Source organism: Ovis canadensis, chromosome 1, assembly GCF_042477335.2.
Source record: "Ovis canadensis isolate MfBH-ARS-UI-01 breed Bighorn chromosome 1, ARS-UI_OviCan_v2, whole genome shotgun sequence".
NCBI lineage: Eukaryota > Metazoa > Chordata > Mammalia > Artiodactyla > Bovidae > Ovis > Ovis canadensis.
Genome location: NC_091245.1, coordinates 182,101,742 through 182,119,289, shown reverse-complemented (window position 1 = coordinate 182,119,289; position 17,548 = coordinate 182,101,742). Strand labels below are relative to the sequence as shown.

General features: G+C 44.4%; 1 protein-coding gene across 1 annotated transcript in view; it reads left to right on the top strand.

The window, feature by feature from the left end:
- Positions 1 to 17,548, top strand: part of DRD3 (dopamine receptor D3) — a 61,132-nt gene that overhangs the window by 33,840 nt on the left and 9,744 nt on the right. Inside the window, exons 4-6 of the mRNA XM_069554053.1 lie at positions 4,793 to 4,935; positions 16,131 to 16,327; positions 17,392 to 17,469. Of these exons, the coding sequence (XP_069410154.1) occupies positions 4,793 to 4,935; positions 16,131 to 16,327; positions 17,392 to 17,469 (418 nt within the window). The remainder of the gene's footprint in view (positions 1 to 4,792; positions 4,936 to 16,130; positions 16,328 to 17,391; positions 17,470 to 17,548) is intronic.

Sequence of the window (17,548 nt, the reverse complement as noted above, 5' to 3'; positions counted from 1 at the left end):
GGTGGGCTTGGAGTCAGCTCGTAATGGCCAGTGAGAGCTGATGGCAAAACTTTAGGAGCTTTTTGAGGCAGTTACTAAACCACTGGCGTAACTTGAAATGGACAATGGTGGGAGTATTTGTACCACATAAATTGACAAATGGCATAAATTAAGGTTCTTTTTCGCCTGCAGAGCCAGTTATTAAGCATTTAGCAGCATATCACTGAATGAATGGGATGGTCAGGTTCTTCTACATCAAAGGTAATTATGTAAATGAAGGCCTGGGTCCAGCTGCAGGTCTGAAGGGCAGGAAGTGCATCTTACCTTTCCTTTCTGACCCTCAGCAGGTGTTTGGCCAGGGCAGCTACAGGACTCAAGGCTCAGCCTCTCCTCCGAGGTGCCTCAGGGGATCACTGCTAAGGGCCAGGCCCCGGTAGATGTATTTGACTTGAAGCCCCAGCAGAGCCTGAAGTCCTGAGCAGAGTGAGAGCCCGGAGGAGTGCCAGGCAGTATTTGCCCGCCCCTTCATCTCCAAGTTAGGGATTCAAGGGAGGATTTGTAATGTGCATCAGGAGAAGGAAACTGGGCCATCATGGGCCATCCTTGGAGTTGCTGGTGGGATCTAAGTTTGACCTTACTAAATAAGGGCTCTGTTTCTCCTTCTTGAGAAAGAATCACCTCTGTCACATGCCAGGGTGCCAAGGCCAAGTTCTATCAAGTCTGCATCCATCCTTGCCCTTGGAGATGACTTGCAAGGCTCTTTGGGGAAACAAATGTTAACACATGAACTCTAAGGCCAGATTCACAAGAGGCAGATGAGTCAGAGAGCTGGAGCATTGGGGAGCACTGCCCCACCACCTCCAGCTCAGGGTCTGTCCTTCCTCAGCCCCAAGCCTTGGGGTGCACAAGAGGAGCTAAGGGGGTTCCTGCTCTGCATCTGACCTCCAGGTTCCCTGGATACCAAGAGGACCATGGAAATCTGAGCATATGTGCTATTTACAATAGCCAAGATAAGTGTCCATCAACAGATGAGTGGATAAAGAAGCTGTGGTACATATCCATAGTGGAATACTACTCAGCCATGAAAAGGAATGAAACAATGCTATTCACAGCAACATAGATGCACCTAGAGATTATCATACTAAGTCAGAGAAAGACGACTATCACGATACCACTTATATGTGGAATCCAAAAAATGGTACAAATGGACTTATTTACAAAACAGAAACAGACTCACAGACATAGAACACAAACAAGATTACCAGAGGGGAAAGGTGGGCGGGAAAGATAAATTAGGAATTTGGGAGTAGCAAATACACACTACTATATATAAAATAGATGAACAACAAGGACCTACTATGTAGCACAGGGACCTATGCTCAATGTTTTATAATAACCTATATGGGAAAAGAGTCTGAAAAAGTGTGTGTGTGTGTGCATGCTAAGTCGCTTCAGTGGTGTCCAACTCTTTGCAACCCTATGGACTGTAGCCAGCCAGGCTCCTCTGTCCATGGAATTCTCCAGGCAACTGTACTAGAGTGGGTTGCCATGCCCTCCTCCAGGAGATTTTCCCAAGCCAGGGATCAAATATGCATCTCTTAAGTCTCCTTCATTGGCAGGTGGGTTCTTTACCACTAGCGCCTCCTGGGAAGCCCATACACACACACACACACACATACACACACACACACACACACACAAATATATATATATATATATATATATATATATATATAAAATCACTTTACTATATACCTGAAATTAACACATCATTGTAAATCAATCATACTTCAATAGTAAATAAATGTTCAGCATTTGTAGACTCAGCTGTATATATTAGATCCCTTGAGCTGGGATAAAATTAGAATTGTCCTCTTTTGGGGTAGGACACCTACAGGATCCATGAGGCAATCAGCCTATAGCTTCTTACTACTTGCCTTGTGCAAGGACCTGTATGGAATACCAAGGCTCTAAGATGAGTTGAGCCATTAAGCAGCTTAAATCATACGGAGTCTATCTCTCTCCAGCCATGAGGTAAGTTCACTAGTGAGGCAAGACGCTGCATGCAGAAGAGCAATGTGACTGATAGTCGGAAGAGTACTATGCATTTAGAGTTAGAGGGCTTCATAAGATGGAAGGACTGGGATGGTTACTGAGAGCTGATCTGAGATTAAAGGGGAGAAAATATGAGCTACCTGGAGAAGGAAAAGGGACAATGGATTGAACAAAGACTATTGAAGATTACCCATCAGTAACATGGCTTACATGGCCAACATGGCCAGAGTTATAAGTTAGTGTCAGGGACCAATGGGAAGTCAAATTGGCAAGACAAGTTGGGGTCGTGTTGGGGAAGGCTTAGTATTGACACTGTATTTGTTTTCTGTTGCTATGTAACAAATTATCACAAATGTAGTGACTTAAACTGTATCCATTTTTTATCTCATGGGTCAAAAGTCTGTGCACAGTGTAGGCAGGTTCTCTGCTCAGGATCTCACGAGGCTGAAAATGGGTATAGGCTGACTTGTGTTTTCCTCTTTCAAATGTATTCATGTAGTCAGTAGAATTCAGTTGCTTGCAATGATAAGATGGAGGTTCCCACTTTCTTAGTGGTTGTCAGCCAGGGGCTGTTCTCAGCTCCTGTAGGCCTTATGCTGTTCCCTGCCAAATGATCTTTTCCCAAACGTGCCAAGTTGCCTCTTCAAGGCCAGGGGGGGAATTTCTCATGCTTTGACTCTCTCTTATTCAGGAAGTACTGAGTTCCTTTTACGGGCTCGCCTGACTAGGCCCAGCCACCGAGAATCATCTCCCTTTCGGTAATGCAATTTGTTGATCTGTAGTCTAATCCCAGGAGTTCTGCTCGTTCTACAGTGCATGAACCTTGGGCGCCATCTTAGAATTCTGCCCATCTTAGACAGTTGTCAGCTGAGCGACCGTGGGGTGGGGAAGACACAACGAAATCTATTTTGGAACCTGGCACAGGAAACCAGCCAGGAGGCTGTGGCCATCACAGATAGAAGGTGGTAGAAGTGCATGGACAAATAGGGAAGTTACTATAACGCATAAATTTACAGGACCTGCTATCCTTCTGCCTAAATGCTCTTCTCCTACCTTCCCTCATGGCTGGCTCCCTCTCACCCCACTCATTTCCTCCCATCTGGTGTCAGTTCGCCCCTTCTTTATATCCTCCTCTACCCTTAAACTGGAGAAGGCAATGGCACCCCACTCCAGTACTCTTGCCTGGAAAATCCCATGGATAGAGGAGCCTGGTAGGCTGCAGTCCATGGGGTTGCGAAGAGTTGGACACAACTGAGCAAATTCACTTTCACTTTTCACTTTCATGCATTGGAGAAGGAAATGGCAACCCACTCCAGTGTTCTTGCCTGGAGAATCCCAGGGACGGCGGAGCCTGGGGGACTGCCATCTGTGGGGTAGCACAGAGTCGGACACAACTGAAGTGACTTAGCAGCAGCAGCTACCCTTAAACATGTCACTCAACTTAATTCTTTCATGATAGTTTTCATTTTATATTAACATTTTTTTCATCCATCCACTCTACTTACCTTCAAGCTCAATAAAGAAAGAGACCATTGTCCCATTTGCACATCTTGGTATTTCCAGAATAAGGCCTGGATAATAGTAAGTGAAGTGAAGTCGCTCAGTCGTGTCCGACTCTTTGCAACCCCATGGACTGTAGCCTACCAGGCTCCATCCATGAGATTTCCCAGGCAAGAATACTGGAGTGAGTTGCCATTTCCTTCTCCAGAGGATTTTCCCGACCCAGGGATCGAACCTGGGTCTCCCACATTGCAGGCAGATGCTTTACCGTCTGAGCCACCAGGGAAGCTAATGCTGGATGAATGAAATGTTAAATGAATGGGTGAGCAAATGATATGGAAAGGCCAAAGAAATTGTCAAAAAGCCTGAGTGTTGGGTGTGGATGTCTTGAAGAAAGGCAGGAATTGGAGCCAGATTAAGAGATGTAGGGAAATAGATCTACTTCAGATAGCTTGAGTTTGGGACAACCATGGAACAATTGTACAGGTAAGTCCAATAAGCAGCTGGAAATGTATGTGTGGATATACTACAGAAAAGACAATATCCAACAAGAACAAAAAACAGCTTTGACCATCTAAAAGCGTGTTCTGCAGACTGAATGTTTACATCCCCCACCCCCAAACTCATATATTAAAATCCTAACAACCACTGTGATGGCACTAGGAAGTGGAACCTTTGAGTAGGAATCCACCCTCATTAATGGGATTTTCCCTTATAAAAGAGACTCCAGAGGGCTCGCCTCACCCCTCCCACCATAAGAGAACACAGCAAGATGGCTGTCCACCAACCAAGTAGTGGGTTTAACACCAGATACCAAATCTACAAGTACATTAACTCTGGAATTCCCAATCTCCTGAACTGTGAAAAATAAATATTTAGTGTTCAAGTCAAACAATGGTATTGAGAGTCCTTGGTCTGCAAGGAGATCCAACCAGTCCATTCTGAAGGAGATCTTTGGAAGGAATGATGCTAAAGCTGAAACTCCAGTACTTTGGCCACCTCATGCGAAGAGTTGACTCATTGGAAAAGACTCTGATGCTGGGAGGGATTGGGGGCAGGAGGAGAAGGGGACAACAGAGGATGAGATGACTGGATGGCATCACTGACTCGATGGACGTGAGTCTGAGTGAACTCTGGGAGCTGGTGATGGACAGGGAGGCCTGGCGAGCTGCGATTCATGGGGTCGCAAAGAGTCGGACACGGCTGAGCGACTGAACTGAACTGATCACATCTATTCTCTATCCCCTTCCTTTCACAGGTACACTGCTGTGGTCATGCCAGTTCACTACCAGCAAGGCACGGGACAGAGCTCCTGTCGACGTGTGGCCCTCATGATCACCGCTGTCTGGGTGCTGTCCTTTGCTGTGTCTTGCCCTCTCCTCCTTGGCTTCAACACCACAGGTAACAATGACAGTGTCACTCCAACAGCCAAGTGATTCATAGCGCATCTGAATGGCTGTGAGCGTTGTTCATCCCTGAAATGCCTGACCTCAAAGGCAGTGTACTTTGTAATCAAATGAGGATTCTATAGACTGCAAAGCACTGGCCTCTATTGATTATAAATAAAATAGAAAGCAAAATCTCTTTAATTAATGGTGCAGGAGCCACCTTCTGCCCCAATTAATGAAGTTTGGCTTACTCCTATTTTGAAAGAAATACCATTGTATTCATTTGAAGAAATATGCCAGTTAAAAAAAACTATGCTATATGAATAATTCAGGTGAGATTTGTTAATGAAAAGATGATAATTTGTAATGAATTTACAACACAAAGTAGCATATCATAAAAGCCCTTGAGCAGGGTATACATTTCTAGCTTTTTACTCAGTAACAATCATTTCTAGCATTTGAGAACTAGGATAGCATTTGGGAACTAGGAGGATGTATTTTATATTTTTAATATACAGAAATTTTTGACCATGGTGCTTGGCACATGGTACATCTTCTATCAGAAGGATGGATGGTTGGCAGGATGGATGGATGGACAAATGGATAAAAAACGTGTTTATCTGACATGTCCAGGACTTTTAAATACAATACTGATCCAAATCTACACCTCATGTGCTTCAGAACCTTCCATGTCTATTCTATGACCATCTTTCAGCCTCAGGAATTTCATGTGTTGAAAGAAAATTGTTAGCACATATAGTGAAGTTATAGGCATTGAGAGTAAACACTGAGTATTCACTAAGAGATAACTAATTAACTCCTGTTCTAGTGTTCATCTGGATTTCTTACTTTGTCCATTTCAATTGGTTCATTCAATTCCTGCTATGTTCCATTTTTATGAATTTCTGGCATACAGGTACAAGTCACGTAGCTATGTACTTATATGTACAGATTTATGTAACATATTACACATAAATTCAGGTAAATCTTAACTTATAAATAGTCTTCAAAGAGTCATTTGCTGGTCAATTATTTAGAAGTCAGAATACATTTAAGAAGGCAGAGGCCCTGGAGTCAGAAAAACCTAGATTCAAACTTCAGTTCTACTACTTAACAGCTGTGTCTGTTTGAACAAGTTACTTAACTTTTCTAAGTTAAGCTTCCTTATCAACAAATTTGGAGTAATAATATAGTAGAGCATAAACGAACAAAATCAAATATTTGGACTCAGTTCAGTTCAGTTCTGTTTAGTCACTCAGTCGGGTCCGACTCTTTGCAACCCCATGAATTGCAGCACGCCAGGCCTCCCTGTCCATCACCAGCTCCCGGAGTTCATTCAAACTCATGTCCATTGAGTCAGTGATGCCATCCAGCCATCTCATCCTCTGTCGTCCCCTTCTCCTCCTGCCCCCAATCCCTCCCAGCATCAGAGTCTTTGCCAATGAGTCAACTCTTTGCATGAGGTGGCCAAAGTACTGGAGTTTCAGCTTTAGCATCATTCCTTCCAAAGAAATCCCAGGGCTGATCTCCTTCAGAGTGGACTGGTTGGATCTCCTTGCAGTCCAAGGGACTCTCAAGAGTCTTCTCCAACACCACAGTTCAAAAGCATCAATTCTTCGGTGCTCAGCTTTCTTCACAGTCCAGCTCTCACATCCATACATGACCACTGGAAAAACCATAGCCTTGACTAGACGGACCTTTGTTGGCAAAGTAATGTCTCTGCTCTTCAATATGCTATCTAGGTTGGTCATAACTTTTCTTCCAAGGAGGAAGTGTCTTGGTCTATGTTTTTAGTTAGGAAGTTTTCAGCATTTCTTTTTATATATGGCCTCCTGCAAATAAGTGCAGCAACTTCATCTCTAAAATTACATGCTATGTTGAACTCTTTATAAAAGATGACATATTACTGCATGTGTCATATGTCTTTACTTATTACTGTTCAGGGTTGTAATCAAATCATATATATTTTTATATGTGATTCAGGGTGAACTTTGACTCTCTATAATTTTCATTGACTCTAGAATCTAAGCCTACATATGCTATAACTTCACTCCACCTCCTTCATGGAGCTTTTTTTTTTTTTTTACAATTAAGTGAAGATTAAATTGGGAAAATATACATAGACATGCTAAGCACATATCCCCTGCTCCAGGTGAGGCTTGTTTCTCTGCCATATTAGAGGTTAAATTGAGAAGTTATCCAATGAAGATGTGCCTGGTCAATTCAGGGTGTTCCTAAAATATGATGTTGTTGTCATCCTTGCATTACTTTTTACCGTTTCCCATTTCCAGTTACCAATGACACATTATATACACAAACACACACGTGCACACACATAGGCCAAGGCAACATTCTCTAACATAACAATAGAGGTTGACGCTGGCACTCAAATACCATTTCGATGAGTCTAAATGTGCTTTGGGCATTAGTCTGATAACTAAGCCACCCTTTATATCCACGTTTCTGTAAGAAAATGCATTCTAGACTTCCCTAGTGGTCCAATGGCTAAGACTGTGCTCCAATGCAGGAGCCTGGGTTCGATCCCTGGTCAGGGAACTAGATCCTACATGCCATAACTAGGAATTCTCATGCCACAACTAAGGCCCAACACAGCCAAATAAATAAATAAACACTTTTTCAAACAGAGAAAATACCTTCTAAGTTGGAATCTGCAGTATGGGGCACTCACTACCACTGCTAGACCAAAGTGGTCCTTACCTGGCCAGCAGCAAACCTCCAGCAATGTTTGCTGGGCAAAGTTATTCCTCTTACTCATTCTTGGAGGCTGGCAGGGGCAGTCTTACTCATGCTCACACACACACACACACACACACACAGGTAACAGTCTCAAAATCTGACATGAGACAGAGTTCCCAGTTAATGTCAACATGTAAAGTGAAGAAGAATGATGAGCTAATTGCAGTCTTGTTGCCACCAGTGAGATCATAATTGTTCCTGAAATAAAACTTTCCAAAAGAATTTTCAAATATAGAATTGAAAAGGCAAAAAAGACTTGTGACTTAGCACGTATAGGCTCGCTTCTCTCTCATCTCTTTCTCTTTTACTTTTAAATGTATTCATTAGACTATACCCACTCCAGTGTTCTTGCCTGGAGAATCCCAGGGACGGGGGAGCCTGGTGGGCTGCCGTCTATGGGGTCACACAGAGTCGGACACGACTGAAGTGACTTAGCAGCAGCAGCAGCATTAGACTATAGTAAGTGAAAGTGGAATTCTCCAGGCCAGAATACTGGACTGAGTAGCCGTTCCCTTCTCCAGGGGATCTTCCCAACCCAGGGATGGAACCCAGGTCTCCCATGTTGCAGGCAGATTCTTTACCAGCTGAGCCACCAGGGAAGCCCTTGAATACATCAGGGGCTTCATAAACTTGTGCTGAATGAATCAGTGGGTGAGTCCTCACCATCATTCTTTGCCCCTTAGCTGTTGAAATCAGTTGGCTTAGTAACCTCCTGGCCTTCCCTATTAGGCTTCAGTGCATGACTGCTGATGTTCTTAGGGAAAATGCTCCTCTGTACACGTTGCTCGTGGATTCATCATTCAGTAACTCGTGCTGACAGCACAGTACTGTTTCAGTTAAATAATCAAGACAAGGCACCTCGTTTCCTGGGGAAGCCTCGCTCTTGATGGGGGGGCTCCCTGCTCTCACTACGTCCTCGGGATCGAGCAGAGAGAAGCTTTCAGAACTGCACCACTGTGCGTGGTCCTTCACTCTTCCCTGCCCACAGGATGCACTCCCAGGCCTTGCCTGGAGGAGGCTGAGGCAGGGCCCAGCTCACTGCCCATCCTCCTCCAATGTCACTCTGCCTGCTGACAGGCCTCACCAGCCACATAGTGTGGAGAAATTGTGGGAGAGGCTTCAAAACTCCGTCTAAGCTCAGGCAGCAGGTTCTTAGGGAAGGAAGGACAGGATAACAAGGCAGGCTCAGGGGGTGTCTTCATTGCTCAGTGACCCCAAAATAACTATGGCTTTCTCTGCTCTCTCTTCACTCTGTTTCTCATACATATGCTCTCAATATTTCTAGTGGAAAATGCTTGCACATGGCAAAACATAAAGGGTAGTGATATATATATATACACACACACACGTATACTTACATGTAAAAGCAGGTACGTCTTCCTCTACCCTTGACTGCCAGCGCCCATCCCCTCCCTAGAAGCAAACACCAATCTTCTTAAAAGATAAGACTTGAAACAAGTGCATACACACACGCACCCATGCATGCATACATGAGTGTGTGTGAGTGTGTGTGTGTGTGTGTGTGTGTGTGTGTGTGTGTGTCCATTTTTACAGAAACGGAAGCATGCTATACCCACTTTTGCTCCTGGCTTTTTAAATGTTGTAGTTAATGTATAAAGTATAGAGGTCAGCCTCCCAGAACCCAGAGAAGGATAAAGAAGTGGAGAAGGTCTAGCTGGGGAGACTCATGGAGACCCAGCACACCAAGGATGGCAACCAGATGAACAGGAGGAAAGTGACTCTGCCACCCCTCTGACCCCCTCTCACTACAGACGTGGGGAGGTGCCTCCTCATTAGCGGAGACATGTCAGTCTCTGACAACAAGGGCGCTGATGGCAGGGGCGGGCTGGTCACTGCCAGCATGGCTCCTTATAGACTCAGAAAGACCACCAGGCGCCACCCTCTCCCCACCCCCAACCCCATTTCCCCAGATGACCAGAAATGCCAATATGGTGATCACTGTTCAGAGTCTTAAGAGCCATTTCCTAAAGGATGAAGATATAGGCTTTGGTGAGAGGATATTAATTTTCCTTGAATTTCACCCCCTCCTCAGAGAATCAGAGAATTTGGAGTGGCTCATAAAGGTTCTGGTGGCAGTGCTGTCATTAAAACGCCTCACTGAGCACTAAACACATTCAGTTTGGTTTGTTTTCATTCTTACCTGTTGGTCCCTTCTCTCCTCTACAAATACTGTTCTATACAAGTCTCTCTCCAAATTTTCATTCCAAGTGAGACCTTCCCTTTCAAGTTCAAAAAGCTCAGTTCAGTTCAGTCACTCAGTCGTGTCCAACTCTTTGCAACCCCATGAATTGCAGCACGCCAGGCCTCCCTGTCCATCACCATCTCCAGGAGTTCACTCAGACTCACATCCATCGAGTCAGTGATGCCATCCAGCCATCTCATCCTCGGTCATCCCTTTCTCCTCCTGCCCCCAATCCCTCCCAGCATCAGAGTCTTTGCCAATGAGTCAACTCTTCGCATGAGGTGGCCAAAGTACTGGAGTTTCAGCTTTAGCATCATTCCTTCCAAAGAAATCCCAGGGCTGATCTCCTTCAGAATGGACTGGTTGGATCTCCTTGCAGTCCAAGGGACTCTCAAGAGTCTTCTCCAACACCACAGTTCAAAAGCATCAATTCTTCGACACTCAGCCGTCTTCATAGTCCAACTCTCACATCCATACATGACCACAGGAAAAACCATAGCCTTGACTAGATGGACCTTAGTCGGCAAAGTAATGTCTCTGCTTTTGAATATACTATCTAGGTTGCTCATAACTTTTCTTCCAAGGAGTAAGTCTTTTAATTTCATGGCTGCAGTCACCATCTACGGTGATTTTGGAGCTCCCAAAAATAAAGTCTGACACTGTTTTCACTGTTTCCCCATCTATTTTCCATGAAGTGATGGGACCGGATGCCATAATCTTAGTTTTCTGAATGTTGAGCTTTAAGCCAACTTTTTCACTCTCCTCTTTCACTTTCATCTAGAGGCTTTTAGTTCCTCTTCACTTTCTGCCATAAGGGTGATGTCATCTGCATATCTGAGGTTATTGATATTTCAGAAAGTGAAGTCGCTCAGTCATGACCAACTCTTTGCGAGTCCAAGGACTGTAGCCTACCAGGCTCCTCTGTCCATGAGATTTTCCAGGCAAGAGTACTAGAGTGGGTTGCCATTTCCTCCTCCAGGGGATCTTCCTGACCCAGGGATCGAACCCAGGTCTCCCGCATTGTAGGCAGACGCTTTACCGTCTGAGCCACCAGGTGTTTTGATATTTCAGAGGAGGTATATAATAAATAGTAGTAAATGATATTAAAATAATAATAGCTGGCATTTAGTCTCACAACCTCTACATGAGACAGGATTTTTGTCTTTCACAGATAATGAAACTGAGGGTTTGGCATGAAAGTGAAAGTGACCTCATAGACTGTACAGTCCATAGAATTCTCCAGGCCAGAATACTGGAGTGGGTAGCCTTTCCCTTCTCCAGGGGATCTTCCCAACCCAGGGATCAAACCCAGATCTCCTTCATTGCAGGCAGATTCTTTACCAGCTGAGTCACAAGGGAAGCCTGAGGTTTGGCATAGTTAAGTAATAAACCCAAGGTCAGATAGTTAGTAAGTGGAGACCTGGGTCTCCCACCTCAGGCTGCCTGGGCTCTGCCTACATCCAAAGACCAGGAAGCAGAATGAGGGGTCCAAGGCCCTCTCTCATCAGTTCACGCCCGAGGCTACATCTTCTGAGGCCAGATTGTGGATTGGACAATCCCCACCCCTTCATCAAGATTGAGTGGGTGTGCCAACACCTGTTGATGATGGGACAAAGTGCAAGTTTGTTGTGTCCCAGTGGTAGAAGGAAGCAGAGAGTTAAAATCCTAGAAAGAACATTGGCTTTGGGATCAAAACGACTGGAGGAACCCATCTGGGCTCCACCCCTTTCAGACTCCGTGATGTTGGGCCACTTACTGAATCTCTCTGAGCCTTTGTCAGCTCATCTGAGAATAGAGACAGTAATGGCACCTGCTTACAATGATTAGGTAAGACAATGTGTATAAAGCCCTCGGAATCACCCAGAAGATATCAGTTTTCTTCCCTTTTCTTTTCCAAGGCGGCACAAGTATCAGGTCTCACTCTGGCTGTTGGAGGAATCTCAACATCTGCTAATGAAGACAAAGTTGCAGGGCCCTCCTAGAGAGGAGGCCCAGGAGCATTTCAGGACATAAAGCAAGGACAAGGATGTGCCTCAATTCACATCGTCCATGATGGCAACATGTTTACTGGCTCTTTTCCCATCGCACCCTTGAGCAGAACAGGGATTCCCTGAAAAATAAACTTGCCTGCCTGTATTCAGCCACCACCTGCCCCACACTTCATTCAAACTTGGAGACCTGGCATTCTCAGCACGGAAACCTTCCTCCTTTCTCTCATTGCATTCACTGCTCCTTTGATGGCCTCCACACCAGCAGGCCCTTTTCCAGGGGCTGCATCCCTCCTGGGAGCCTCTGCTCTGTTACTCTGTGAAAGTCCACCCAGCCTCCCAGGCCGCGTCCCTCTGTGACACTTAGCACAGCATACAGAGAGGATTGTCTGTCTGTCTAGACCGTGAGCTCCTTCAAGGGTAGACACCAAGTCTTACTCATCTTTGTAGCCCCGGTGTAGAGTGGTGTCTGGCATGTAATCATCAGTAAATTTTCTTTTTAAGTGAACTGTGAGCAGCACAAAGATGAATTAGATTTGCATTTCTCCAATATTTAGTGATGTTGAACATCTTTCCATGTATTTATTGGCCATCTGTGTAAATTGATACAGCCACGGTGGAGAACAGTATGGAGATTCCTTAAAAAACTAGGAATAAAACTACCATGAAAATGAAACATTAGTCACTCATTTGTGCCTGACTCTTTGCGATCTCATGGACTGTAAACTGCCAGGCTCCTCTGTTCATGGAATTATTCAGGGAAGAATACTGGAGTGGGTAACCGTTCCCTTCTCCAGGAGATCTTCCCAACCCAGGAATTAAACCTGGGTCTCCTGAACTGCAGGCAGATTCTTTACCACCTAAGCCACAGGGAAGTGAACTACCCCAACAATCCCACTACTGGGCATATACCCTGAGAAAATCATAATTGAAAAAGACACATGTACCCCAGTGTTCATAGCACCACTATTTACAATAGCCAGCACATGGAAGCAACCTAGATGACCATCAGCAGACGAACAGATAAAGACGATGAGGTACATACACACAATGGAATATCACTCCGCCGTGAAAAAGAACAAATTTGAGTCAGTTCTATGAGGTGGATGAACCTAGAACCTGTTACACAGAGTGAAGTCTATCAGAAAGAGAAGACATTATATTGTATATTAACACATTCAATATCACGGTAATCCAAGTCTATGCCCCAACCAGTAATGCTGAAGAAGCTGAAGTTGAATGGTTCTATAAAGACCTACAAGACTTTCTAGAGCTAACACCCCAAAAAAGATGTCCTTTTCATTATAGGGGACTGGAATGCAAAAGTAGGAAGTCAAGAAACACCTGGAGTAACAGGCAAATTTGGCCTTGGAGTGAAGAATGAAGCAGGGCAAAGGCTAATAGAGTTCTGCCAAGAGAACGCACTGGTCATAGCAAACACCCTCTTCCAACAACACAAGAGGAGACTCTACACATGAACATCACCAGATGGTTGACACCGAAATCAGACTGATTATATTCTTTGCAGCCAAAAATGGAGAAGCTTTATACAGTCAGCAAAAACAAGACCGGGAGCTGACTGTGGCTCAGATCATGAACTCCTTATTGCCAAATCCAGACTGAAATTGAAGAAAGTGGAGAAAACCACTAGACCATTCAGGTATGACCTAAATCAAATCCCTTATGACTATACAGTGGAAGTGAGAAATAGATTTAAGGGACTAGGTCTGACAGACAGAGTGCCTGATGAACTATGGACAGAGGTTCGTGACATTGTGCAGGAGACAGGAATCAAGACCATCCCCAAGAAAAAGAAATGCAAAAAAGCAAAATGGCTATCTGAGGAGGCCTTACAAATACCTGTGAAAAGAAGGGAAATGAAAAGCAAAGGAGAAAAGGAAAGATACACCCATTTGAATGCAGAGTTCCAAAGAATAGCAAGGAGAGATAAGAAAACGGTCCTCAGCGATCAATGCAAAGAAATAGGGGAAAACAATAGAATGGGAAAGACTAGAGATCTCTTCAAGATATTTAGAGATACCAAGGGAACATGTCATGCAAAAATGGGCTCAATAAAGGACACAAATGGTAGGGACCTAACAGAAGCAGAAGATATTAAGAAGAGGTGGCAAGAATACAGAGAGGAACTGTACAAAAAAGATCTTCACGACCCAGATAACCTTGATGAGTGTGATCACTCACCTAGAGCCAGACATCCTGGAATGTGAAGTCAAGTGGGCCTTAGAAAGCATCACTACAAACAAAGCTAATGGAGGTGATAGAATTCCAGTTGAGCTATTTCAAGTCCTGAAAGATGATGCTGTGAAAGTGCTGCACTCAATATGCCAGCAAATTTGGAAAACTCAGCAGTGGCCACAGGACTGGAAAAGGTCAGTTTTCATTTCAATCACAAAGAAAGACAATGCCAAAGAAGGCTCAGACTACCGCACAATTGCACTCATTTCACATGCTAGTAAAGTAATGCTCAAAATTCTCCAAGCCAGGCTTCTGAACCGTGAACTTCCAGATGTTCAAGCTGGTTTCAGAAAAGGCAGAGGAACCAGAGATCAAAATGCCAACATCTGCTGGATCATCAAAAAAGCAAGAGAGTTCCAGAAAAACATCTATTTCTGCTTTATTTACTATGCCAAAGCCTTTGACTGTGTGGATCACAATAAACTGGAAAATTCTGAAAGAGATGGGAATACCAGACCACATGACCTGCCTCTTGAGAAATCTGAATGCAGGTCAGGAAGCAACAGTTAGAACTGGACATGGAACAACAGACTGGTTCCAAATAGAAAAAGGAGTATGTCAAGGCTGTATCTTGTCACCCTGCTTATTTAACTTATATGCAGAGTACATCATGAGAAACGCTGGACTGGATGAAACACAAGCTGGAATGAAGATTGCCGGGAGAAATATCAATAACCTCAGATATGTAGATGACACCACCCTTATGGCAGAAAGTGAAGAAGAACTAAAGAGCCTCTTGATGAAAGTGAAAGAGGAGAGTGAAAAAGTTGGCTTAAAACTCAACATTCAGAAAACTAAGATCATGGCATATGGTCCCATCACTTTATGGCAAATAGATGGGGAAATAGTGGCTGACTTTATTTTTCTGGTCTCCAAAATCATTGCATATGGTGATTGCAGCCATGAAATTAAAAGACGCTTACTCCTTGGAAGGAAAGTTATGACCAACCTAGACAGCATATTAAAAAGCAGAGACATTACTTTGTCAATAAAGGTCTGTCTAGTCAAGGCTATGGTTTTTCCAGCAGTCATGTAAGGATGTGAGAGTTGGACTATAAAGAAAGCTGAGTGCCGAAGAATTGATGATTTTGAAGTGTGGTGTTGGAGAAGACTCTTGAGACTTGGACTGCAAGACTTGGATGGCATCACTGACTTGATGGACATGAGTTTGGGTGGAGTCCAGGAGTTTGTGATGGTCAGGGAGGCCTGGCGTTCTGCGGCTCATGGGGTTGCAAAGAGTCGGACATGACTAAACAACTGAACTGAACTGAACTCAACACATGTCTATGGAATCTAGAAAAATGATATTGGTGGACATATTTGCAGGGAAGGAATGGAGACACAGATATATAGAACAGACTTGTGGACACAGTTGGGGAAGGAAAGAGTAGGATGAACAGGGAAAGTAGCATCAACATATATACACTACCAATTGTAAAACAGATAGCTGGTGAGAAGTTGCTATATAATACAGGGAGCAGAGGGGTGTGATGGGGGGATGGGAGGGAGGCTTAAGAAGGAGGGGATACTTGTGTTAATATAATCATGGCTGATTTGTGTTGTACAGCAGAAACCAACACAACATTGTTAAGCAATTTCCCTCTAATTAAGAAATAAATATATTTTTAAAAGATGAATTAGACCTCCTACAGAGGACAAGTGGACAATGTGGGTGTCTGAGATGGGATAGCTTCCCCCACAGCTTAACAATCAGGCCATGAGTGCTAATTACACAAAAGTGGTGACAGTAGAAAATGTGGGGCACAAAGGAAGTAGGAGTTGCTTCTGACTGAGAAACTCGGGGCAGGTAGCCTTCTCAGAGGAGGCAGCATGTAAACTGGGACGTGCGGAGGAGGAGACAAGACCGGCTCCCAGCACTTCTCAGACTTCCACTGCGGACGTGATGGTGGAGATGCCACATGTGGTGTGCAGCCTATTCTGTGCTCGCCTCTGAATCCCATACTTGGCCAACGACTTTGCTTTCTCCACTTCTCTCATGCACAGGAGACCCCAGCATCTGCTCCATCTCCAACCCTGACTTTGTCCTCTACTCTTCAGTGGTGTCCTTCTACCTGCCCTTCGGAGTGACTGTCCTCGTCTATGCCAGGATCTACGTGGTGTTGAGACAGAGGAGACGGAAGCGGATCCTCACTCGACAGAACAGTCAGTGCCTCAGTGTCAGACCCGGCTTCCCCCAACAGGTGAGCATCCTGGAGCGGCAGAAGGAAGACACGGCCTCCCAGCCTTGTGTCCAGCAGTGCATGCTTTTGCCTGTTCTGCCCATCGGGGACACACAACTGCCACCTTTTAACCTGCAGATATTGGCTAGGCCTTGGAGGAAATCCAATCTCAACAGTGCACTGACAGTCTTCCCTAGAGCACCCTTTCTGGGCTTGTTCTGCTTCCTTTCAAAGTCTCTCATTGCCCTCAATGAGAGGGCTGTTCAGATATCACACAGGTATGAAATTTCAGTGTAGCAGCTTTACCATTCACTGCTGCTGGGTTTCCAGGAATGACGTTTTGGCCAGACCATTCACATCAAGAATCACTAGGGGTCTGTTGAAATTTCTTTTCCTTTCTAGATCTGCCTCTGTGTCATGGCGCTAACCAGCTGGTGGAATGGGATGCTGATGGCACATTTTGTTAGGTCTTTTGAGGCTCTGAAAAGGAAGTTCATTGAAATATTCCAATTGCTTGGGCTGTAAATTCTGCTTATTCCAGTGCCTAGTACATGGTTCAAGTGTATTCATTTGAAGCATGAATGGATACATACCTATCACTAGCAACTGCTAAGCAAGAGACAGCAGGGATATTATACAGCCTCTACCTTCATGGAGTTTAAAACCTTAGATAAGCAAATAAAACACACCTACACCCAAAATTAATGAGCAGCCCCAAACTGAATGGAATGTTTGCCAAAGTGAGATGAAGACAACTAAGCACATAAATATTAAATGCTGGAGACGTTATGAGAAAATAAAGTCAATATGCTCAGAAAAGGGCTTCATAGAATAAGAACTGAGTGTGATCTTGAAGGTAGGTCCAAACTGGACATGTAGATCAACCTGTAATGACTTGAGTGAGAATCATAATCTCAAACTGAACGTCCCAAAGCTTGGGTGGAACAGGAATATTAGCCCCCGTGAAATAGGAGGTCAGGACCCAAGACTGAGGATATGAACACATTGTATTCATATAGCGTCATCTATATGACCCAACTATATAGAGCTTAACACACAACTGTTTCTCCTTCAACCCACCCTAGTCTTCGTGTCTACGGTTGCACCCCATTCGGCAGTTTTCAATAAGGGCCAGATTTCCATCAGATGCCACAGGGAAAATGGTAAGTAAGCCATGCCTTTGGTTGTAGTAAAAGAATAAGAGACCCCTTCTCAAGACAATGGCTTGACTCGATTCTACTT